Source organism: Lactuca serriola, chromosome 8 (assembly GCF_051521515.1).
Source record: "Lactuca serriola cultivar US96UC23 chromosome 8, Lser_US96UC23_V15, whole genome shotgun sequence".
Lineage (NCBI taxonomy): Eukaryota > Viridiplantae > Streptophyta > Magnoliopsida > Asterales > Asteraceae > Lactuca > Lactuca serriola.
In genome coordinates this window covers 125,551,492-125,578,012 of record NC_136415.1, presented here as the reverse complement: position 1 = coordinate 125,578,012, position 26,521 = coordinate 125,551,492, and the positions used below count along the sequence as shown (strand labels likewise).

Sequence of the window (26,521 nt, the reverse complement as noted above, 5' to 3'; positions counted from 1 at the left end):
TTCTTCACAATCATTTTCATGAAGGAGGAAATCTTATGACACTTAGATTTGAGCGGTGTATGTGTTCTTATCCATGTGAATTTGTTAAAACTAAAGCTTACGACAAATTCAAACTCATATGGACCGAGCTTTCTTAATCTTGATTTCTTGCCTTATGGTAGCACAACTGCCCACCATGTCTTCCAAGTAGTTAAGCAGCTCACCTTTTCTTATCAATGTACCTTTCATTGATTAAGGTGCTTTGCCTTTTATGCGTTCAAAATGAGAACTCATAGAACTCTCATGCATAATTAACTCGATTGGATTGGCACAGAATCAAAATAATGTCATCACGATAGGTTGTAAACCTCAACTCGTGTGCTAGTGATGATCGTTAAGGTTTATTTGATTTGTTCTTGAAACCTTTCAAGACCATTAAGGCTCCCACTGACTCCTTGACATATAAGATTCTTTTGTCAATAACCATTTCTTGACAAACAAATATTCAAGAGGTAGTGTAGTTTTTATCAAAACTCCTCATAAATTGGTCCTAGTTGATCTTTGTCTTATCTAAGACATCACAACTTACCACATTTAATGAATGTTTTAAACCTTCTTAATACTTTTCACTCATTGTCACAATCTTAACTCTAAGACTTGTTATTGGAACGAAGTATGATTGACTTATTGATTTAACCATTTCTTCAATTCTTGATTCCTCTTCTTGGACATACAATTGTACCAAGACTCGCTTAGAGGATCAATTGAGATATGGTTCTTAATCATTAAGACCTATCATAAAGCATAAAAAGTACTCTCTCCCTTCTTCTTAGAATGGAGAAACTTTTATCTCTCTGCCTACTTGATTCTTGTTATTTGTTCTACTATTGATTTAAACTTTTTCAATCAATTCAGAATTACACTTAATCTTATAAGTATAATCATATTTACTAAACCTTTAGTAAATCATGACGAATGTCTCGTTACTCTTATGGTGGACTTTGATCAACACACAACTTTGTGTATTCGATCTCCTAGTCCTTCACTTGACTCTTTGTCAATGAATTAGCCTAAATTTCCAAATATGAAATTTCTCATACATCGTGCATCCACGTTGCATGATTCCAAGTTTCTGTCCAATTGAAACTTGGGCGATGAGAAACTCTCCCTATTTGGTAAATTCTCGACTTTCCATAAATAACATAATAAGAACCAAATCCATTATTGCTAATAATAGAAACATTTTAACATCAATTTTTCATACACGCCATTGTAAGGATAAATAAATAAAATTTAAAATCAAAGTTTATTTTATTGCGGAAAAATTTTGTCCTCACAATGCAACTCATTGAAAAACTTATGCTAATACATCTTTCTTAGCAATCTAATTCTAACTCTAAGTAGTAGCTCAAGAATCTAATCTTCGAGAAATGCAATCGAAATCCATTCCTTTACGGTTAGATTTTGCTCACTTCTTCCCTTAAGCTCCCTTTCTTTTCTTCGATCCTACAAAACATCAATTGTAATCTTATTACATTATGTATTAAGAATCTAGAATAGAAGCTTAAAAGAGTTAGTAAATGGATTTTACCTATATTAGAGCCATACGTTTCGACTCTCCCATCTCTTAGATATCTTAGGTAAATGGGGCAGCTTCGTCTCCAATGCCCCTTCTCTTGGCAATAAAAGCAAATCGACTCTTTTGGAACAGGACATGGAACTACTTCAGACATCGCCTTTCTCTTATGATCAAGCTTTTCGATCATTGCATGTCTTTTATTGCCATTGTCTATATCCATAGAGGTCTTGAAGGCAGATTCACCAATCAACTTTGCTTTTCTATTGCGCCAAATCATTGCTGATTTGGCAGCAATGAGCATATAGGTGAGATCTATAAGGGTCACGTCGTAGTTCATCATATAATACTCTCTTACGAACTCACTATATGAGTTGGGAAGTGACTGAAGAACCCAATCAACAGCCATTTCCTCACAGACAACGGATCCCAACATTCTTAACTTATCAATGTGTGACTTCATCCCTAGGACGTGTGCACACACGGACTTTCCTTCTTTATGTTTACTTGCCAAAAGGGCTTGAGTGATCTTGAACTTTTCAAGCCTTTGAACTTGTGGGTTAGGGAGAATAATTGGAGGAGGAGGAGGAAGTGAAGCGTGATCTCTTGTTCCTCGATCGAATCGTGGAATATCATCTTCATGTGGAATGCTTGTTCCACGGGATTTGCGAAGACCATAGTTGTCGAACTTTGACATCTACAAAACGGGAGAAAAATGAATTCAAGTTAGTTGATAGATTGAGTCCTTGGTAGATCACCCAAATGAAATTCCAAGGCTAGGACCCAACACAATACGCTACAACCTAGAAAAGGGATGTCGTAATCTAGTTGCAGAATATTTGAAGGTAAGTGAATGACGATTCACTAATTTCCACCATGAAAAACGAAAAAGAAATTTAAGTTTTAAATCTATGAAAACTCCTAGATCCTTTGAGATACATTGAACTTTCAATGGCATGTTTATATCTTGATATGCCCCTCTTGTTTGTGACTGGGATGCCGAGGATCACAAAGCGGGTGTGAATAACCATGCAAACTACATGGTGCCCTCACATGTTACAGTCACCTATTCGATGTGCCGGTAAACCACACACGCTCCACCGAACTATGACAAACATTGAGTCACCCTTTGCTACCTTTGCTTAGACCCATTTAGTGTGCCGGTTAACCACACATGCTCCACTAACGTCTTCGCATGGGCACAAAGTGTAATTTCATGGAATTGCATCAATTCACTTTTGCCTAAGTAACTAAGATTGGGAATTTCAAAAACATTTAGTTACTTTAGTAATTCATTATACTTATAATGGAAGGTTTCGTCCTATCCTACCCGTTCGGCTAACGACCCTCCACTAGTCAAGAGTGCGGTGGGTAAGAGTGGATACCCATTCAATCGCCATTTTATAGGCAATTTCCTTAAACACCCCTTATAGACTAGCTTCGTGAATGAGGCCTACTAACGGTAAGACTGACTTTTACTCATACATATATATAATGTTAGACTTTTAATGTTATATATATAGTATAGGGTGTATTTTATACTTTTAAAATATTAGGTGGTCTAATTTAACAATTATACTTTTAATTCAATTAAATTGTAAACCTAAACTTTTATGGATTTATTAAATCTCTATTAATTATACACCTTAATTAATTAATAAACCATAAGGGTGTGATTTGAACTTTTTCAAAACTATACTAGTTTTAGAATTTAACATTCCTAATTAAACTTTTAATCAACTTTTAAATTCCAAAACTTGAGGGCAAGTTTTGAAACATTTCAACACATTAGGGTGTAGAATTTAAATATACATCAAAATTAAACAATTAATCAAAATTTAAATTCCAAAACTTGAGGGCAAATTTTGAAACCTTTTTCAAAACATTAGGGTTTTAACTATTTAAATTTCAAAACAACAAAACTTTTGGGTTCAAATTTAAACTATAAAACCTAAAGGGCAAAATATGAAACTTTTCATAACAACAAGGATCAAATAACAAATAATTCAAATTAACATTTAATCACATAATTATCCATATTTGAATTATTTAATGATTTCTTGCAAAACAATTTATCAATTTACTCAAAATAATTAATCAATTATCTTATAAGGAAACAATTATCTTATTAATTGATAAATATCTTCAATTAGATCAAAATTATAGTCAAATATATCATATAATCAGATTAATATTGATCTAACATGATAAGGTAACTATCCATAAGCAAAAACAGCAAGAAATCCCGAAGTACCCTCCTTCTGACGAGTTGACTCGTCGAGTCACCTTGGACTCGGCGAGTTCAGCCATGGACTCGGCGAGTCCAGCCTCCAGAATGCAAAAAATCGAATTTTTCAGTTACAACAAGCATTAATACAATAGAAACCAATCAAGGCTTTGATACCACTGATGGGTTTTGGTCATAAGACATCCTATGTGCTCATACAAACCCTAATGCTTGGATCTAGGTTTCTCTATTGTACATGCTTTGAATCCAAGACTATAAACCCTAATTCTAGCATATGGAAATCAATATTAACATATAATTAGGTTTAAGATATTACCTTGATTGTTATGTAGCAATAACAATCCCAATTCCTCCTTTGAATTGACTTTGGAAGGCTTAGAGTCACAAGTGTCACTCCTCTAATGGCTCACAAACACCATAAGCAAGAGGATGAAGAGGAGAGAGGTTAGAGGCTGCCAAAAAACGTGTGAAACCCTAGAAGGTTGCTTGTCCACGTTTCTGAGGCATAAGGGGTCTTTATATAGTAAGGCTATTAGGGTTATCTAACAAGGAAACCCTAATTTGGTTGCTTAAGCCCTAAGCAACCCATGGGGCCCTTTTTCTTAAAGCCTTGGACGACTTCATATGGGCTTCCCCATTAGAATTCGTCCACCTTATAATAAAAGGCAATCCATGGCCCAAATTGCAATTATCTTATAATTACAATTCCAGTCCCTTAAGTTTAATTAATCTCTTTTAGTCACAAAACTAATTACCAATTAATTATTGACTAATATTAATTAAACAATATGATTTCTCCTTTAATATATTATTCCCATAATATATTAATAAATCATATTTAATACTTTCTCTCCATAATTCATCCTATCAAGTTGCTTTGGTGAAGGCAACCCAAAAGGACCATGCACCATCGGGTCAAGTACATACCAAAATAGTTATGGACTTAGACACTAATCCAACAAGACTGGGGACACTTTATCTAAACTCTCTTACCGACTCATTGTTTAGTTGTGGTTCTAGAGTAGGATCACATGTCCGGGTGACTATCCCACCTCTGAGTATATACGACCATGCATTCCTTAGATTGTTGATGTTTAGTATACTTCTATGTTGTAGTGATCTGTTAGATCTGTGTTCTGGTATCGAGTATGTTGCTATGATGTAGTGATATGTTAGATATGCCTCCTGATATTGAGTATGTTGTGTTGTTGTAATAATCTGTAGAATTATATGTTATATGTGCTTGTTGGTTGTCATCTATGGAGTGCCTTTAGGGACTGTCTGTGGTCATGTAGGATAGCCTAAGATATATTGGTCTAGGCTCTCTTGCATGTTCCTTGTTTGGTTGTGACTCTAGAGTAGGATCATCTGTACGGATGACTATCTCACCTCTGGTTACTTATGGTTACACATTTTATGGAGGTTAGTTAGTACCAGGACTGTATGTTGTGAGAGTACTAGTAGACAATAGTGACATGTATGATTGATGTTGTCTATATTATGTGCCTACTTGATCCTTGATTGTTCACATGTGACATGTTGTGTTTGGTTTGGGTTGAGGCAATCCTGCTTTGTGCTGTAGGCCAAGATACCCGGTGCGGGCCGATTGTAAGTCGTAGGCACGGAGGCTCGAGAAGAACAGTAGGGTTAAGGTGGTAGGCCAACAAACCCGGGGTATTCCAGGCCGATGACTAATTGGACCCGTTGTATATTGGCATTCCAACCTGGGGTATTCCATCCCGAGGATGATTGGACTTGGAGGTTGACTGGGTCTAGGGTATTCCAACCCGATGGTTGATTGGACCCGACATGTTTGATTGTATATGTTATCCATTTGTGTGGTGGTATTTTGGGGGAAAATCACTAAGTTTTATACTTATCCAGATATTTATTGTTTCAGGTATCATCAGTGTCTATGGGAAGGCGAAGGCAGGAGTGTACACACTCATCAGCAACATTGAGGATTTCGCATTTTCTATGATACTCCGATTTTTAATAAATGTAAGTTGGAATAAACGCTTTTCTTAATAATACATATATAAATTGGGAAGTTTTACCTTAATAAAAATGAAAAATTTTGGTTGTGAAAATTGGGCGTTACAAAATATTACGTGGTTTGTCTTTTTAGTTTTCCAAACACACCGATTCAATATCAAACACGCTATACATTGGTTCATTGTGGTTTTATTTTGCATGATTGGTCCTTTATTGCATATAAATTACTTTACTGTCCATTTTTATTATTTTTACACTTTTGTTTATTTTTCGATAAAAATAAGAAAAAAAAACTTTGTATCTCCCCTTCCCCTCTCTACTCTTTTCCTACTCCTCTTTCTCACTCTCGCAACACATTAGAGAAGCCTAACACTCACTTCTCTATATACAACTAGCCACAATAAACTCCATGATGTTCATGATGAAACCCCACACCATCACCGCCCCTCTTCCCTATCCTTATCCTTTAACCTTGAAGGCCAAATTAAAATGCCTCCCACTACCTATGTAGGCGACTATGTTGCTCATGGTGGTCATGAAGCTTCAAAATCACCTTCACCAACAACTAGTGGTTGAGACAAAGGTTGCAGGTTAAACCTCGTCCCGTCCACCTTTATTAGCCTTCAAACCCACCCTTCATTCTGTCGGCTTCTCCTATAGTTTATTAATATTTGTGTCTCTTCCATTGGAGAATGGGCAGCGGTGGTATTCTTGAAAAGAGGGAAAATCGTTGTTGTAAAGGTTCTTCTTCTCTCTTTTGATTCTTATGTTTTTACTTTATTAGACTATGTTCAAATCCAATCAAATCTAAAAAAACACATATCCAAACATGTAACCGCATAAATAAATAAAAGCATGTTTTATTTTTTGATGCTTGGTGTTCATCTTCTCCACCAGACCCAAATGTCAGTTAATTTTATCTGGATTCACAAAAAAACAAAGAACATATCCAAAAATTGATGATATTCCTCTTCCTCGATAGATACCAAAAATTAATTTGTAGTTCTTGCATCATGTAATGAAATTTCATAATTTGTGATTTTGCAATCGTATTGATTTGTTTTGATAGTAATTTTAGCACTAAATTAATGATGGTGGATGATGGTCAGTGATAATGGTAGAGTACGGTGACTTGTGGTGGTGATGGACGATGGAAAAAGAAAGAGAAAAAAAATGATGGGGTTGATAGTTAGATGTAATAGGTTATAATTTAAATTTTTATATTTCTAAATATCAAATTAAAATTAAAAAGAAATAAAAATTAATAATAATCTAATCTAATGTAAAATAATAATTTCAAATCGATTATGAATAAATTTAATGTAAAATAAAACCATAAGGACTAATCATGCGAGAAATAAAAACCTTATGGACCTAAAACACTTATTTGATAATTGTAATGAATATATATATATATATATATATATATATATATATATATATATATATATATATATATATATATATATATATATATATATATATATATATATATATATATATATATAACACTTTATCTTAAAAGAATTATCCAAATATCAAATTTTAATATTATAATATAGAATTCAAGCAATCAAATAATCCGTTTCAAAAAGGAGCTCAAATGAAAACCCCCAACAATTGACCTTTTAACTCATAATAGATGCATGTGCCTGTAATTGCCTTTGACGCCACCATTAAACGATGATGATGAAGAAAGCATGGGCATACCGGAGGAGGAACCATTAGTAGTGCAGTACCCATGATCAAGAAACGATATCCTTCGTCTTGGGGTGCTCAGTGATCGAGCCTTTGCCATGAACGACTCAGTAGTCGCCATGTAAGCCGGAAAAACAGGTGAATTCGGCAACGACGTCTCATCTGACCGATCAGGCGATAAATGGTAGTGCCTCTTGCCATTATTCGACATTCGGGATCTAAAAGATGGTGATGAATGATGTTCTTCTATATGATTTTTATCCCCAAATCTCAGTTTCTTCTGTGTTTCATACATTTGATTAGACTTTATTGGATATTCATTACCGTTTCTCCTGATCGACATTCGTGGGCTACAAAGATCTTGTTTGTCTATACCGATCTTACAGATTTTATCGAATGTAGGAACCCATATTTGATGAACTTTAGATCGCTGCGTGTTTTTCAAAATGTTTAAGAATTTTCGTCTCACGATTTGACTGCGAATCACAGCTTGAAGCTTCACTACTCCCCTTAATCCGATCAAAGCTTTCCTTGCCTGCGTCAACCCCATGGAATTCGAAATATTATACTTCAAAATCCGTATTCGTTTCTACTAACAAGATATTATAACTTTTAAGACAATAGAATCTGAAGTAACTTAATTAGTATATGTATAATATACCAGGTGTGAACGATAAAAAGATTGAATTTTAATGGCTGCTTCATAGCGGGTTCTCCATTCAAGGTCTTGGGGAGACCTGACGAGCCTGGCAAGCTCCGCCGCTGCATTAGCAGCTGCCACCGCTGCTTCCGCCGCAGCTGTCATAGCAACGGTAAGTGCCAATGTGTGTTGTTTCTGATCTTCCTTATGATCGTTTACTTTTGCCTGATCCGGTGTTTCGAGTGCATGGTAATGGCGACTCGTCTTTAACATTCCAAAGCACCATCTGCTTTTCTTTGCTCCCTGTAAATTGTAATCCAGCTCAAAAAAACGTAAGATTATGATACTGTTACAGGCTTATTTACAGCATATATGTACAATGTTAGTTTTTTAACAGATACGTAGTATAGCGATAAACACACCTTCTCTTTGGTCGATTGGGCCTTGCAAATCAATAATCTCTTCAAGAAACCAAACCAAGACCTTTTCTTTCCCATCGGAACCTGGAAATGACTGATGATATAACCGAAAGGTTAACTAATGTCTATGGAACATACCTTTGAAGCGTTTCATTTGAACATATGAAACAGCAAAGTGAATGGCATGATCATATAATTTAGAACGATGTAACTCACTATCTGAAACTGGTTGTTCTGAATTAGGAATGAAGGGTTCGAGCCAGTGCGCAGGTTCGTTTAATCGTTTTAAAGGTAAAGGGATTTTATAGGAGAGAATATGGAATTATTATTGTATTTTAGGTAAATTTAAAAATACTTTTTTTTTTTTTTTTTAAAAATAAGTTTCTCTTCTAAGTTTTAAGTTTTATACTACATAATTGGTCAAACAGAATTATTTAAAGAATTATTTATACACTTTGTGTGACCACCACATTGATGTATTATCATGTGCAATTGGAGTGTAATCAAGTAACAACGTTTTATAACATAAAAAGAATATATATATATATATATATATATATATATATATATATATATATATATATATATATATATATATATATATATATATATATCCCTATTCTAATAAAAAAATAATTTTGTTCTCTTTTTGACATGTATTATCTTATTAGGCTTTCTAATTAATACATATTTTATCCTTCTTTTGTCATGTGTCACCATATTATGCCTCGTAATTAATGCATGTCACTTGTCGACTTATTGATTCTCCATTTCAAATTTTAAATTTCCCACTTTAATTACATTAAATTTTTAACATTAATAAAAATTAAAATAAAATTAATACAAATATAAATTGATATAACTTCACATATTTATTTAAATCAATGATTATAATTTTGTATAACTAAAAAATCTCTTAATTAGTAATTTATTTAAAATAATTGATTAATAATTTTGAATTTTTACTATAAAAGTTTAATTAATTTTGTAACCGTGGTTCTCACGGGTTATAAACTAGTATATATATATATATATATATATATATATATATATATATATATATATATATATATATATATAGGTTCATCTATTTAAACTAATTCTTATGTTATTGTATGCATAAATATGGGCCAATCAAAATTAAACAAAAGATTAAATAATTAAATAAATAAATAAGGGTAATTTAGTAATATGATTAATAACTTCCAAATAAAATCCTTATAATCATGGTATTGACTTTTAACTTAATTTCTACAGGTTTATATCTAATTGACTTTTTCTAACCCTAAATTTATCCCCTTATAAAACTAAAACTTCTCTACGAATCTTCTCAAGTGTATGCTTCTCATATGCGATTTGTTGCCTCTCTAAAAAGCTAAGTATGGGCACCCCTCCTACGCTTATGCTTGACCATAACGCCAACGATGAGTCTCCACGTTCTCCGTCAAATCGAGTTATCGGATCTGGTACTAATCTCGATTCATCCTGATTCAGGTTCCTCATTCCCGATTCAGATCTTAATGCTCAAGATGTGCAGGTGAGTTATTTTCATATCAAACTTCCTATTTTACTTCTGGATTCTATTCAATCACTGATCTGGTATATTAGCTCGATAGGAACAGAAGAGAGAGCGAGGGGTAGTTGTCGATGGCGGCAGCGCTGACCACTAGAGAGGGAAATGGCGGTCTTTCTGATTTTTCCCTCTTGATTCTTGTTCTATTTGACATCGATCCAGTGCAAATTGAAATCTCTAATCGAAATTTCAAGCATCAATTACCTTAAAAAATCTAGATGTAATGTGGAGAAGCAGGTATGTGCAATTCGAAAACAAATTGTAGTGTGTAATAACTCAAATGGGATGACAACCCTTAAGATCATCTCATGATTTTTTTTTAAATGTGTGTAGTAACTTAAACGGTGCATTACCACACCTAGCCACTTACATAAGCCCTTATCTTTTCAAAAATTGTGGAGCAGAAAATCCACAATAGTATCCCTTAGTCTATTGTATGGCAAGATCAAAAGAAAGACAGTATTGTCTATATAAACACAAATACAAACAATATATCAAATTTACATTACACATACAAAAGGAAGGGTAAAAAGGGGAAAGAGTAATTACCAATGAGCAAGAGGGGTAAAAAAATGGTATCATTTCATATCAAATTTACTTCTTTTTATATGATAAAAATCATTTTGTTTGTGTAGGTGATTCAATGGATGATATTGGTGAGATTCCATTCTATTGGAATGGAATCACGAATTCCAATTCTGTTGGAATGGAATCATGAATACTAATTCTGTTGGAATGGAGTATGGATATTTTCTCACTAATTTATGCATGTTCTACAATTATTGGTTATTGGTTTTGGTGCAATTCAAAAGTCCACATATTTTTCCAAACGAATTTAGTTTTTTATTTTTCATTAATGCATTATTGGAATCTAAACTACAATTTGGTTTTGTTTTCACAAAAGTTGATGCTTGAAGAATGAACCACAAAGTTGAAAGTGATTCTAAGCAACATTATTTTTTTAGAATGTATTAGTGTCGTTGTTAGATTTTGATGTTTTCTTTCCCGTTTTGAATTTTTTTTAGTTTTATTCTTTAACAATAAATGTAATTCTTAACAATTGTTAATCGTATTCTATAAGAAATAATGTATTTTTTGTTTTTATTTTTCAATTGATTGTTCAAGAATTTGTTATTCTACAAGAAATTTTTAAAGTCATGATCAAAAAATAGGTTCAAGAATATTTTTATTAATTATGGTTTAAGAATATTTTAATTTTTGAATATAATCATAAACATATTCTGTCAGAATTTCCAAATTAAAAGAATTATAATTCGTAAAATCGGATTTGTAAAATTAATAGAATCTATGATCCCTTAAAAAAATGCAATTTTCCTTTATTAAATTTGTATTAATTGACTAAAATACCCTTGTAATTAATTTAGATGATATTTTTCAATTATATTTAATTCAATAATATATATTAATCACTTTCTTAAAATTAGTAAATTTGATTGTCTCACATTTATGCATACAATAACACAATAATTACTTTGAATAGAATAACCTAAGCCTATATATATATATATATATATATATATATATATATATATATATATATATACTTTTTGCTATGAAAATATTATAAAAGAGTAATTAACCTCATTTTTTGGTATCTATATACGGTTAATATACAGTTGGCAGTGATCTCTATCACAGTCTCAATTGTTTGGAGAAGGTCTTGAAACTCCATCACCAACTACTGCACCTCGATAACAGATGCTAACTCTACCCTAAAGTGACTCACAAGCTCCTCCTGAGTCATCGTCTCAATGACACCACCTCCCAAAGTGAAGTTCACATCCTCTCACTAATATCGGGCTCCGTCTATCAGAAGACAAAAAGTAATATGACCTTTGACCCCCCTGGGGTAGAAGCTCGACCGAAAAGCATTTACCATGTCTTTTAACCACCTCCTACTAACAATGAGGTCCTTCTCCCCAAGGAACTCGGGAGCTCCACAAGCACGAAACTTACGGAAGGAAAGAGTGTGAGCCCCCATAATAACCAAAATTTATGTGTGTAACGTGCCCAGACACTCATCCAAAATCTCCATAATCCCTTCCTTGATCGAACCAAAGATCACACGAGTCTACTCCAAAATGTTGTGGGTGATCTTCGATGAGATGAGTCTCGCAACTGCTCATCCATCGGTTCAATGCCAACACCTGAGCCTAAACCTCCTTCACGAGTGCTCATCACCATAATAAAAAGCAACCATACAATAATCGGAACATACTCAAAGAATCTTCTTCCCACAGGCTTCCTAGATTCTCCGTGACCCCCCTTGATTCGAGTATGGATCTAGTGCTTTCAGTAGTACGGGCATAATACTACCTTCCACACCTACCCATACTTTCCTTAAGAGTTATCTCGAATCCTCCAAGTCACCTCCTCAAATCGGTACTCCAAGTACCTGCTAAACAACACAACCTAACCCGCTAAAGCACTTCCTAGGCTCTCCTAGGTTCCCTACCTCACTCTGCCACTAGCTGTTGAAAAACTCCCAATAATTTCAGCTAACCACTTTATGAATACAATATCATGCAACAAAGCTTAGATAACCCTTTGAGTAAAAGACCCAACCCTACAACGGTTGGACTCAAACAAGAGTTGCACAATAGATTCAAATACATCACTCTTAGATTATTTAACCTTTGAAACATGTGGCTTAACATATTCACTTAATATTTAACCCACATCTCTAAGAGTTCCACAAAGCACAAAGCAAGCAACATTCGTGCAATAACACTCCAAGCCATAAAACAAACAAAGGCATCCCACACTCACTTGCTACTACCATACTAGGAACTTCTACTCTTACTTACGGTTGCCTTATGCATGCAAATTATACACAATCCATGATCAAATAGACTATCGAACAAAAGATTCTACCCTAGGACCACAACCAGACAAGGAACAGGAAACAAAGCCAAATCAATCATTCTAGGGCTATATGATCCTAACCGTATACAATTTTTAAAGCATACACTTAGCAATTACTGTTACCAATACATATTCCCAATCATAGCATCCCATGCTTCTTAGGCTACAAGGCATTACATATCAGGCCGATCTATCATGCAATTCCTGAAAGTATCCCTAGCCTTATCCTAGCATGTGAACATTTATATCATAGATCATATCAACATGTATAGGTATTCTGGGAATCACTTACTTGAGCTCGGTTGATTGCACGCATCACACCCCCTTTTCTTTTAAAAGAATCTGTCATAAAATTATTACTTTTTTTACAAAAATCTTTTTAGAAACTTATTTTCTTTCAAAAGATTACCAATTCCTCGGTTTGAGTTCAGACATACCCAAGAGTGTATCAGAATCCCTCAAACCAAGGCTCTAATACCAACTTGTAACGTCCCGAAAATCCAAGGTATTTTTTTTCCATTTTAAATCAATAAATCATACAAACGAATTGTTCAAAAACAGATCAACTGAATATATCATTTAAGCATCAAAGTAATATCATTAACTGCAAATGCAAAAAACTCTGGGGGGGATGTTGTGTAGTCACGTCGGGCCCTTCCCTTTCGAACTGAAAGTACCTAAAACCATAAATATGAAACCGTAAGCACAAAGCTTAGTGCGTTCCCCAAAGTACCACATACTAAACATACAAGTGGGCCTATCCCTATGGTATACTCCAACCCGATCATACAAGCACAAACACACACACACACACACACATATATATATATATGTATGTATGTATGTATGTATGTAACACAACAACTAGCATTCTATATAACCGAATAATGGGCCAACATTGGTGTAACGCCCGTAGATCAGGGCTAGTCAATTTAATGACGATAAGCATCAAAAATGAGTTTCTAATGGAAGATTATTTAGAATGAATAATCTTAACTAAGTTATAGTATATGTTACAAGGATTCCGTTCATATAAACAACGCCGAAATCCGAGTTATAACGAAGAAGTTATGACCTGTCGAAGTTTCGCGAGAGAACCGGCATGATGCTGAATGACGTAAAAAGTGAATTTACGTTAGATTGATATTTAGCCTTAGTGATCTAAACGAAAGTTTTAGAGTTCGTTAAACCATGAGCGTGCATAAAAAGAACGTCCAAATCTGACTTCGTATGAGGAAGTTATGATTTTTCTAAGTTTCAGCTTAGCAGTATGCAGCCCGAATACTCGATTTGAGATCGAGCGGTTTTTAGCCGAAACAATCTAAACGAGAATCGAAGATCTCTTCAATTTTAGTGAAACGATAAAAAGATAGGCGAAAACGGACGTCAGATGAAGAAATTATGAATTTCTAACAAAGTTTTTCTGTCCCGGCCTACTAAAAATAAATAATAAAAATAAAGTCAAAACTAGCCGACAGAGTCTAAATGAAAGTTGTAGAGTATGGGCTGACCTACGCGTGGATATAAAGAATGTCGAAAACGGAGCTCGTATGCGAAAGTTACGCAATTTAGAAGTTTGACGAGTCAAATTACGCTCGGCGTAATTTGAGTACGCACAGCGTACTCAGAGGAGTGCAAGTTGTCTGACCAATACTCGAGTGCCACCAAATGATGCATGCAGTGACGTCGAAGTACGCCCAGCGTACTTGGAAATTACGCCCAGCGTAATCCCAGAGCCAACAACCTATAAATAGAACCCGAGATCAGCCATGTCCCTTGCTAATTTTCTTCCTTTCTCTCTAAGTTTTGCATCGTTTTGCGTGCCAATTCTATCCCGAAGCCCCGATATCATTCCAGAGCCCCGAAGAAAGTTCTGAAGTCCCGAGGATCCCGAGGAGTGTTATTCCCGAGCCGAAGCCCTGCCCGCGAGGAGCCCGGTTTTTGTGAATAACTTCCAAATCTACCGAAGAATACTACTTCTACAAGTCGTAGTGCTGTCCGATCAACTTCTAATCAAGTGAGTGTATAGTCACTTTCATCTCACATATATATATATATATATATATATATATATATATATATATATATATATATATATATATATATATATATATGAAGTATTTTATAAAATACGTGCTATGTGTATATATATATTGTTGTTTATATGTGTGAGTGTGTGGTTACTTTCTTCTAACACACAAATATAGAGTATTAGCTATGAAATACGTGCTATGTGTTATATATTATTTGTCTATTTGAGATGGGCTTGGAACTGATGTTTTTATACGGGTGTTAAATGATTTAAACCGTATATGTAATTTATATCTACAAATATGTTGGGTAGAACATGGGTAGATGAAATAGTTGATGTGTGTTGAAATAATGTGATAAGAGATAGGTGAGGATATAATGGCGATGATAGATAGGTGATGAATTACGAGTCCAGGCGATGTTGCTACGTATTCATGCGATGATAGTCTAACCCTTATTATGAATTACGAGTCCAGGCGATGTTGTGGCTACGTATTCATGCGATGATAGACTAACCCTTATTATGATTTACAAGTCCAGGCGATGTTGTGGCTGCATAATCATGTGATGATACCCTAACCCCTGCTAGACACATATTGAGGGAGTAATCCCCAAGTTAGTGTTGTCGATGCGATGTAGGCGATGATCATTAGGAAAAGTTCTTAGGAACAAACATATAAGGAAATAAGATGTAAGGAGATGAGAAGTAAATATGATATAGGAGATGACCCTTGAGATAATATCTTTAGGGAAGACTAAAAGAAGATAATGGGAATGGGTAAATAGGTTGATTGTTTGATGATTGAATATAATAATTATATTACTGTGGCACAAGAGTATAAGATGGTGGACTTGACGATAGATCTTGGATTATAGATGACTGTTGTAGGATCTATTTTTATATTGTTTATGCTTTTGGTCTGTATCGGAACATGACATCCCGAGATCTTATTATTAAATGAAAATATATTCTCTTTGAGAAATGTTTTGATAAATGGTTATCATATTTTGTTTTTGGGACAAATTCCGCAACTGTTTTCTTTAAACGATTACTCTGATTTTAAAAACAAAGCATAAACAAATCGGTCTTTTCTGGCCGTGAAATTGGGGATGTCACAATTGGTGCCTTTGACCCATGGATACAGGGAGGAGACTTACCTCATAGTCTGAAATAATAACTACACCGATCATTGCTCTAAAAGCCATCTCTACGGGTCACCTATACAATTAATAGGAACCCAAATCTCAAAATATAAATCAAATTACCCAAAATTCCCTTAGGCCAAACTTGGTCAAAGTCAAAGTCAATGGTCTAGTTCCAAAAGTCAATATTTATTCCTAACGGAGTACGGCATGCGTACCAAGAGAGTACGCCCAATGTACTCTGATTTTGACCAAAAGTATGGCGCTACCCGTGTACACACAACGTACCACCAGGTACGCCTGGCGTATGCAACCCAGTCACAAAACTCCATTAAGAGCTTATTCCATCAAGCTCTTATGTCCAAAACTCAGATCCAATCCCAAAATGATGTCCTATGCCATAAAGTTTCCAACTTTATGACTTTGCATGGCTATAAAGTGCTTAATGTTCAAAACCCTAAGTTCTTAACTCAATAAGACACCACAACTCCTGTATAAAAGGGATAGAAGGTCCAAGATCACATTTTTATGGTTCATACTAGCTTCATAATGGATAAAGTTTCCAACTTTATCCATTAGAATGGTCCCAACAAACAATATCTAATCTTTAAGTCTCAAAAGGACCCAAAAGTGCATCTTTTTCAACTTAATCCATTAAGTACAAGTCTCCAACCTTCAGATTTGAATCAAAATGATGTTTAGATGGATAAAGTTTCCAACTTTATCCATAATAAGTTCACAAACTTTCAAGATCTAAACTTTATGCACTTAAAGTGACCAAAAGCTCATAACACCCAAACTAGCTAGATTTAACAATTTCATCATCAAGATTCAAACTTTATCCCTCTAAAAGAAAGATCAAGGTGAACAAAGTATGTATCTATAAGCTCCAATGCAACCAACACTTCTTCAATGAGTTCCTTCTTCTCCAAGGTACACCAAGAACATTCCAAAGCACTTAAAACACATTCTTTTTGCTCACAAGGCTCAATCTAGGGTTAGGGTTGCAAAAGAGGATGTTGGAGAGATGGAGGATGAGAATGGAATGGGTTTGGGGGAGTTAAGGAACTTAAATAGAGATCAAACCACAAAAATAGGGTTTGGGCACTAATCGTGAACGCCCAACGTACTTAAATTACACCTAGCGTACTAGGGATGCCCTAGTACGCCCAGTGTATGCGGCTCAACCCCAAAACTGCCCTAAATCCCAACGGTCATAACTTCTTCGTTCCAACTCCGTTTTCGACGATTGTTGTATCCACGGAAAGGTATTGAAGAGCTCTAAAATACAATCTAAATATCTTGTACTAAAAACTTCTCAAACAAAAATTCATATTTCATGTAAGAACCCGATCTATGAATTTTCCCGTTTTACCCTTTGACTCCAAAACACAATTCAAGAGTTTAGATCTAATAACCATCATTCCCTCCTTCCAAAAGGTCTAAACATTGCCTCCTTAGACCCAAAGCCTTTACACAATCGACTTCCAGCCCACAACCCTAAATCAGAGAATGATCAACATCCTATATACCGGGATACATAACCGAATAGGTCGATATTGGTGTCTTCGACCCACAAGTATAGTGAGGAAACTCATCTCACAGTCTAAAAAAAGATAAATGATCAAATCACAGCTTCAACTGCTGAGTCTACAGGTCACATATACAACAAACAATAACCTAGTCTCAAACTTCTGCTAAAAATACCCAAAATACCCCTAAGTCAAACTTTGTCAAAGTCAAGTCAAAAAGTCAAACTGACTGAATACGCGCTGCGTACTTATGTTAGATTAGGTGTCTAAGCCCATAACTATAATTGGTATGTACTTGACCCGAGAGTAGCATGGTCCATTTAGGTTGCCTTCACCGGAACAATATGATATGATGGATATTTGAGAAAGAGGTTATTTATGATTTATTAATATATTAAAAGTATAATATATTAATTGTGAAATCATATTATTTAATTAGTATTGAGCAAAAATTAATTTGGAATTAATTTAGTAATCAAAAGAGACTAATTAAATTAACGGGGACTGATTATGTAAATCAGTGATATATATTGTTTAGGCTATTGATACATGATGGGTTAAGTTTATGTAAGTATCCCTGAAGAGTTAGCCCACATGAGATATGGATAATAACTCAAGTGTATGGATTAGGGTTTACCCATGACTCTTGGAATCCTACACTATATAAATGTTACCCCTTAGCCAAAATCGATACACCTATGCATTCTAAGAGATTCACAACCGATTTGTGTGTGTCTATCCTCTCTCTCAAATTCCTCCTTTGGTCATGGTATTTGTGAACCATTTGAGGCATCACACTTGAGGTGCAAAGCTCTTGAAAGGCCAAAACTGCAAGCTACAATAAAGAGGTATTATTCTAACTAGTTTTAGGATTCATGTACCAAAATTGTATGCTAGTTGTAGGCCTCATGCTTAGGAAATTTTATTGCATGTATAACTAGAGAAAACTTATATCCAAAGCTATTAGGGTTGTATGTGCACCATAGAAGTGTTATAGTACACAAAACCCAACAGTGGTATCAGAGCCTAGGATTTTTTCTGTTATATTTGAGGCTTGTTAATTTTCAAAGCTGAAAAAATCGATTTTATGGCCTCTGAGTGATGAACTCACTAAGTCCAATGCCTGACTCGACGAGTCCACTCAGTAAAAGGGCAACTCGACAAGTACTCGTTGAGTAAATGCTTATGATGGCAGATTTTCAGGATTTTTGGCCAGTTTTGGATTAGGATCATTACCACAAAATGTTTTAGTTCATAAAATTTGATTCTGTTGGTATGGAAATGATTACACTCATCCAATGAAAAGATAATTGTCAAAATTTTAAGATAAGTGTTGATTATATGATAAACAAAGTTACTTGTAAATTGTTGGTATGAATTATCTTGCCTTATGAGTTAGATTAGATCAATCCTATATTATATGATAATTCTATTTGTTAAAATTGATCTAAATGTTTTTTAATGACTTCCATAACTTGTCCTCAAGTTATGGAACATGAAAAGTTTCATCCATTAAAATGACGTTAAACTCATAAGTTATGGAAATGAAAAGGTTTTCAAGAGTTACAAAATTAGCCCTCGAGTTTTGGTATTTGAAAAGTCTCAAATTATGAAAACATTAACTCAAATAATTGAAAGGTTTCAAAAGATGCATCTCTTGGGTTCATAACTTAAAAATTAATTAAATAGTTTTAATTTTGAATTTTTTAATAACCTTTGCCTTGAATAGTTCAATTACACCTTGAATAGTAGGCCTCATTCACGAAGCCGGTCTACAAGGGGGGTATAAGGTTACTGCCTATAAAATGGTGGTTTGATGGCTGTCCACTCTCACCCACCGCTTCCTTGACTGGTGGAGGGTCGTTAGCTGAATGGGTAGGATAGGACATTAATTCTCATTAAAAGTATAATGAAAATACCAAGTAACTAAACACTCATAAACTCCCAATCTTAGTTACTTAGGAAAAATGTGAATTTGGTGCTAACCCATGAAATTGCACTTTGCACCTTGTTAAGTTGTTAGTGGAGCGTGTATGGTTAACCGGCACACTAATCTGGGACTGACAGTGCGTGGAAAAGGGTAGCTTGATGTTAATCTTGGATCAATGGAGCGTGTGTGGTTAACCGATACATTGATTGGATGATTTATAACATTAAGTGTACCAAGCTAATTTGCATGGTTATTCACACCTTGTTTGTGATCCTCGGCATCCCAATCACAAACTTGAAGGGCATAATCGAGATTAAACATACCATTGAAAAGTTCAATGAATCTTAAAAGAATCTAGGAATTTTAATTCATTTAAAACTTAATAATCAATTTCGTTTTTCATGGTGGAAATTGGTAAATCGTCATTTACCTACCTTCAAATATTTTACAATTGGATTACGACATCCCTCTTCCGAATTGTAGAATATTGTGTTGGATCCTAGCCTTAATATTTCATTTGGGTGTTATATTAAGGACTTAAATCAACTAAATTGAATATCTCCCATTATAGATGTTTAGGTCAAACAATTCTGGTCTTCCCGGATCTTATGAAAAAGCTTTCCTCATGAAGATGATATTCCACAAGACAATCAAGGTGAAAGATTAATCTCTTCTTCGTGCTGTAGTGGAACTTCAATTCCTCCACCTCCTCCGATAGCTCTCCCTAACCCACAAGTTCAAAGAATTGAAAAGTTCAAGGTCAATCAAGCCCTATTGGTAAGCCAACACCAAGACAGAAGGTTTGTGTGTGCACATGTCTTGGAGATGAAGTCACACATTGACATGCTGGGAATGTTAGGAGTCGTTGTGTCGAGGAAGTTAGCAGTTGACTTGGTTCTTCATTCACTTCCCAAGTCGTATAGTCAGTTTGTTAAAGATTACTATATGACAGACCGCGACATATCCCTTATCGATCTTACCTATTCGCTAATTATTGTTGAATTAACAATGATTTAGCGCATTGGTAATGCAAATTTTATTGGAAGATCTATAAACTTCTATAGACAATGACTATGAAAACATTGGAAGTCCAGAAAAGTCTTCTTTTCTCAATGGGAAAGAATCAAAGAGAAAGGCTAAGTCTATGATTGTCCCGTGTACCATTCCAAAAGAGTCTATTTATTTCTATTGCCAAGAGAAAGGGCATTGGTTGCGATGTTTCCGTATCTACCTGAAGGATCATAAGGATGGTAAGGTCAAAAAGTTTGACTCTGCTTTAGGTAAGTCAACTATCTAACTCTATTAAGTTCCTATAGGTAGATTCTTAATACATGATCTGATAAGATTACATTTTGATGTTTTGTAGGGTCAATGGAATCTTAAAGGAAAAGCATGTTGAGTCTGATCGCGAAGAGATGGATTTCGATCGCATGGTTCGATGATCAGATTTTTGAGTTGATGCTAGGAGTTGTGATAGATTGCTTAGGAACATTTAGAAACATAGTTTTCATATGTACTTTCATTGTAAGGACAAGATTTTCCGCATTTTATAAATAAATAAAGAATTTTGATTTTATCTTATTTATTTTTCCTTGCAATGGCGTTTGTGACAATTGATGTTTGTATGTTTCTATTGTTAGAAATGTTAAAAATGGATTTGATTCTTTCGTTTGTGGTAGTGTCATAATTTACCAAATAAGGAAAGATTCTCATCACCCAAGTTTCAATTGTCCAGAAAATTGGAATCATGTAAATTGTATTGTGTGATGGATGAGAACCTTCATCTTTGGGAAATTAAGACTGACTCTCTGTTCAAATGTATATGTGAGTCAAGTGAAGGACTAGGGGATCAGATACACTTGGTTGTGCACCGGTCAGGTCCACCACAAAGAATGATAAGACTATTTGTCATGATTTACTAAAGTTTAGTAAATATGGTTATACTTACAAGATTAATTATAATTCTGAATCATTGGAAAAGTTTCAATGTATAGCAGAACGAATAAAAGAAATCAAATTAGGCAGAAAGATAAAAGTTTATCCAATCTAAAAGGAAAAGAGAGTACTTTAGTATCGTGTTTTATGATCATCTTAATGATTATGAAAACCATATCACAATTGATCCTCTAAGAGCACCATAATGCGCTTGTATGGCTAAGAAGTGGAATCAGGAATTGTTAAAATGGTTAAATCAATTAAGGTGAATCATACTTCGTTCTAAAATCAAGTCTTAGAGTCATACTCCAAGATTGTGTCTTGAGTGACATGTCCGAAGTAGGCTTATAACACGTCATAAAATGTGGAGTAGACAAGTTTTCTTGCTCATGCACATTTGAAATTGGTAAGTTGTGATGTCTTGGATAAAACAAAGACCAACTAAGACCAATTGTGTGAAGTGTTTATCTTGATAAGAATCCGTACTTGAATATTTGTTTGTCAAGGAATGGCTCTTGGCAATAGAATCTTATATGTCAAGAGGTCAATGGAAGTCTTAAAAATCTTAAGAACTAATCAAGAATAAAACCTATTATTAATCACTAGCCCACGACTTGAGGTTTGTAACCTATCATGTTGGCATATTCTTGTTTATGTGCCCTTCCAGTTAAAGTTGACTATGCATGTGAGTTCTATGAGTACTCACTTGTTTTCTTAACAACTTGGAAGCAATGGTAGGACCTTGAGCTACCAGGTGGCAAAAAATTAAGATTGACCAAGTTCAGTCCATATGATTTTGGGATTTGTCACTAACCTTGTCTTGTGATTATGGTGATGACAAAGTCACATGGATGGGAACACTTACACCATAAAATCTAAGTGTCATAAGGTTTTTCTCCAATTTATGAAAATGATTGTGAGGAAACGCTTTCACTAAGTAGGTTTTAAGAAGATAGCAATTGTGATATTTTCATTCTCAAATTCGATTATGATTACGACATCCTCCTTCATAGTTCAAATTGTTAGAAATGGCAAATAGTTTGAACATTCAGAACTTATTTTTGTAAGTTCTGAATAGTTTAGACATACATATGAGCTTTCTAATAAAAGGTGTATGAGCTTAAATAAAATCATCTCGTATCAGAAATCTGAACTTTGATAAGAAAGTTAATAAAGTATTGATTTCTAGAAGTCCAGCTGATTTCTGAGTACATGTCAAAGCTAGTGGGAGCACAAGTATTATGCTGGTAAAAATATAATTATCATGATAGTGGGAGCATGATTATTATGTGAAGTGTTGCAAGTTAGCAATGTTAATTATAGAAAACAAAGGTTTTAATTCGTAAAGTTGCAGGGTTTGAAAAGTTGTTTTGCTAAAATTAAGGGAGATGAACTTTTACTTCATTTAAATTCTACAAGTTTAGATTGATATTTTAATCAAATTTAGTCAAGGACATATATGAATGTTATGTTGAAAAGATTCTACATAAGAAAATTCTATATATGGAAATGTTATAGCAAAAAACTGGTAAAGTATCAGGCCTTTATGTAAGACATTATGAATTGTGTCCTATATGCTTCAGGTGTAGGATCGATTACATATGCCATAATATTTATGTGTTTTGAATTTTCCAAATGCCTAGGGCATTAAGAGGGAAAAAGTACTAGAGTCGGATATGACTGAAGTTATTAAACAATTGCTAAGGACAATCCAAGGTTCACTAAGGATTGGTCACTTATGGGCAATTGGAAGTATAACAATGAATGGACCATATTGATATTATTTTGAATAGATATGATTCTATTAAGAATGGATAGTCATATGGAAATTATGGAAAAATTTCCATAATGGAAGTTGGATATCAAGAATCTATGAGTAAGTTAGAAAATTTTATGCAAGAAGGATGTTGAAAGGAATGTGCTTTGAATACGAGACTTCGTATCTATGGAATTGTCTTGTAACAATATCCAATGGAAAGTTTTGTAATTGGCAAAGTCACTGTGACTTGTGTACATAGTCATTACAAAAGGATCACTGCATATAAGCTTAGAATCTAACAGATTACAGTAAGTGGCAAGGACTTGGTATTCTTACACTTACGATAAGGATTTGGAATTTTGAAATGAGTGTCATTGGAAATGTTTACAATTGATCTATTTCACATTGTAAGGATCGTAGATAAACATAGGGTGCATGCTTGGAGTATGGGATAACTATTGTTTTAATTCAAGTATTACGTTGATTAATCGAAACATTATAAAATGAATAATGTGTAATCAATATGGTGATTAAATAAAACGTGTTTTATTTATATTCAAAAGTTTTGAGACCATATTGGATTCGATTATTCTTGTGTTTCACTTTGCATGTTTTGAATTCCCGAGTAACTAGGTTATTTAAATTATCCACAGTCGGTCATACTTTGGAAATAGGTATTGAGGCAAGACTATCATGAATCCGTATGTAGACTGTCTGAAGTGTTTCAGACATAGCACCAGTTTGCTGTAGTGTTCATGAGTACTTCTGTAATGAGATTCGAGTATTGGATTAAACTCATGCTCATTTGAATCACTTCATAGATTTTATCACGAGTGATTGTGAGACGATAATATCTTATATTCTTGAAACCAATACATGTGAGTTGTAGTTTACAAGTCGGTTGCACATTGACATATGCAAACGCACCTGTAACTTAGTGTTATAAAACATATTGGTGTATGTGATTTGATGAGTAAGTACAAGCAAGCATTTGATTCGAAGTTTATCCATTCCTATTACCCAATATGGGATAAAAGCGATATCTGTGGGCCCCTCAATGATTTAGTGATGACAACTGTAAGTGCTTGGCCAAGCCTGGACTGATTTGATTTGTTCAATTAGCTGGTCGTCATAAATCGGAAATCGGGAAACAACACATGAACAGAGAGAATGATTATAATCCATGTCTGAGTTCATACGATATCTGGAACGGAAGAATATATGATCCCTTATCTAATGGACACGTCATTTGACTAGGTCAAATATCGACAACGACTTTTGAGAGCTATGATTGTTAGTCGGGATTTTGGAGTCGTACTTGCAAAAATAGTTATTAGACTTATCGAAGTGGGAGACTGTTGGATTTGGTGTCTAAGACCATAACTATAATTGGTATGTACTTGACACGAGAGTAGCATGGTCCATTTGGGTTGCCTTCACCAGAACAATCTGACAGGATGAATATTTGAGAAAGAGGTTATTTATGATTTATTAATATATTACTGGTATAATATATATATATATATATATATATATATATATATATATATATATATATATATATATATATTGTGAAATCATATTATTTATTTAGTATTGATCAAGAATTAATTTGGAATTAATTTAGTGATCAAAAGAGACTAATTAAATTAACGGGGACTGATTATGTAAATCAGTGATATATTGTTTAGGCTATTGATCCATGATGGGCTAAGTTTATGTAAGTATCCATGAAGAGTTAGCCCACATGAGATATGGATCATAACCCAAGTGTATGGATTAGGGTTTACCCATGACTCTTGGAATCCTACACTATATAAATGCTACCCCTTAGCGAAAATCGATACACCTATGCATTCTAAGAGAATCATAATCGATTTGAGTGTGTCTAGCCTCTCTCTCAAAGTCTTCCTTTGTTCATGGTGTTTGTGAACCATTTGAGGCATCACACTTGAGGTGCAAAGCTCTTGAAAGGTGAAACACCCCAAAAATACAACCCAAAAATTTCAAATTTTATTATAACAAAACCAAGAAACCAAGTATCACATGATAAAACCATATGTTGCGTGTTTCAAAAACCATGATAAAATACTGTGAGAAAAACTGTATCACAACTGTATCCAAACATAACAAGAAACTGAATCAACTCCCAGGACAAAAACTGAAGCTGTGGTGTGTGCGATGCCATCATCCCAAGCTCTTCCCTTTGCTTGTGGAAGTACCTGAAACCAAAACTGAAACTGTAAGCACGAAGCTTAGTGAGCTCCCCCAAACTACCACATACCATACAATACATATAAAGCACATACTGGGCCTTGCCCACTGCATCGGACCGCAGTCCGGAACTAGCTGCATCGGACCGGAGTCCGGAACTGACTGCATTGGACCGAAGTCTGGAACTGACTGCATCGGACCGAAGTCCGGAACTGACTGGAACCTTGTCCCCTGCATCGGACCGAAGTCCGGAACTGAATGATCATAGCATAGCATAACACATATCAACTAACATAGACACATATAATGCATACTGCATCGGACTGAAGTCCGGAACATATAACACACAAACATGCTTGAATCACATAGACATCAAGCATACTGAACTACTGCTTCGGACTGAAGTCCGGAACTACTACTAACTAAATGGGCCGGCATTGTGGCCGTAGACCCGTTCCTACTGGAAGGAAACTCACCTCGTGAACTGGCTGCTGTGTGTTTGGCTCTGGAAGCTGATTGCTGCTGCTCCGGTATCTCCCCGGCTACAAATCCATAAACACACTCAATCAAATGCTAATCGCTGCACTGGGGTAAAATGACTCTTTTACCCTTGGTCAAAGTCAACTCTCCCGGTCAAAGTCAACCTAAAGTTGGCCTGACTCGCCGAGTTGGGCCGCCAACTCGTCGAGTCTCTAGTCTTACTTCTCAACCCTACTCGCGGCTACTCGTCGAGTATGGCATCGAATCGACGAGTGCCCTCTCGATTCAAGAACTCAGACAATCTGCATCCGACTCGCCGAGTCATATGAACAACTCGACGAGTTGTTCTTGAGCTAAGAAGATTGCCTTGGACTCGCCGCGTTGTATGAACAACTTGTCGAGTCCTTCATCACTGAGTCTGCCCTCCAACTCACTGAGTCCACTCTACTACTCACAGGTTCCCACTCGACATCACTCAAAAGA

At 34.9% G+C, this 26,521-nt stretch overlaps 1 protein-coding gene across 1 annotated transcript; it reads right to left on the bottom strand.

Annotated features, from left to right (window-relative positions):
- Positions 1-7,384: 7,384 nt before the first annotated feature.
- LOC145069766 (protein IQ-DOMAIN 3-like) lies at positions 7,385-8,806 on the bottom strand. Its single transcript, XM_079016712.1, has 3 exons — positions 8,559-8,806; positions 8,158-8,439; positions 7,385-8,031 (listed from the first exon to the last, which is right to left on the bottom strand). Exons 1-3 carry the CDS (start codon positions 8,631-8,633, stop codon positions 7,432-7,434), a joined length of 957 nt encoding a protein of 318 aa, XP_078872838.1. The 5' UTR covers positions 8,634-8,806; the 3' UTR covers positions 7,385-7,431.
- Between the last annotated feature and the right edge of the window lie 17,715 nt (positions 8,807-26,521).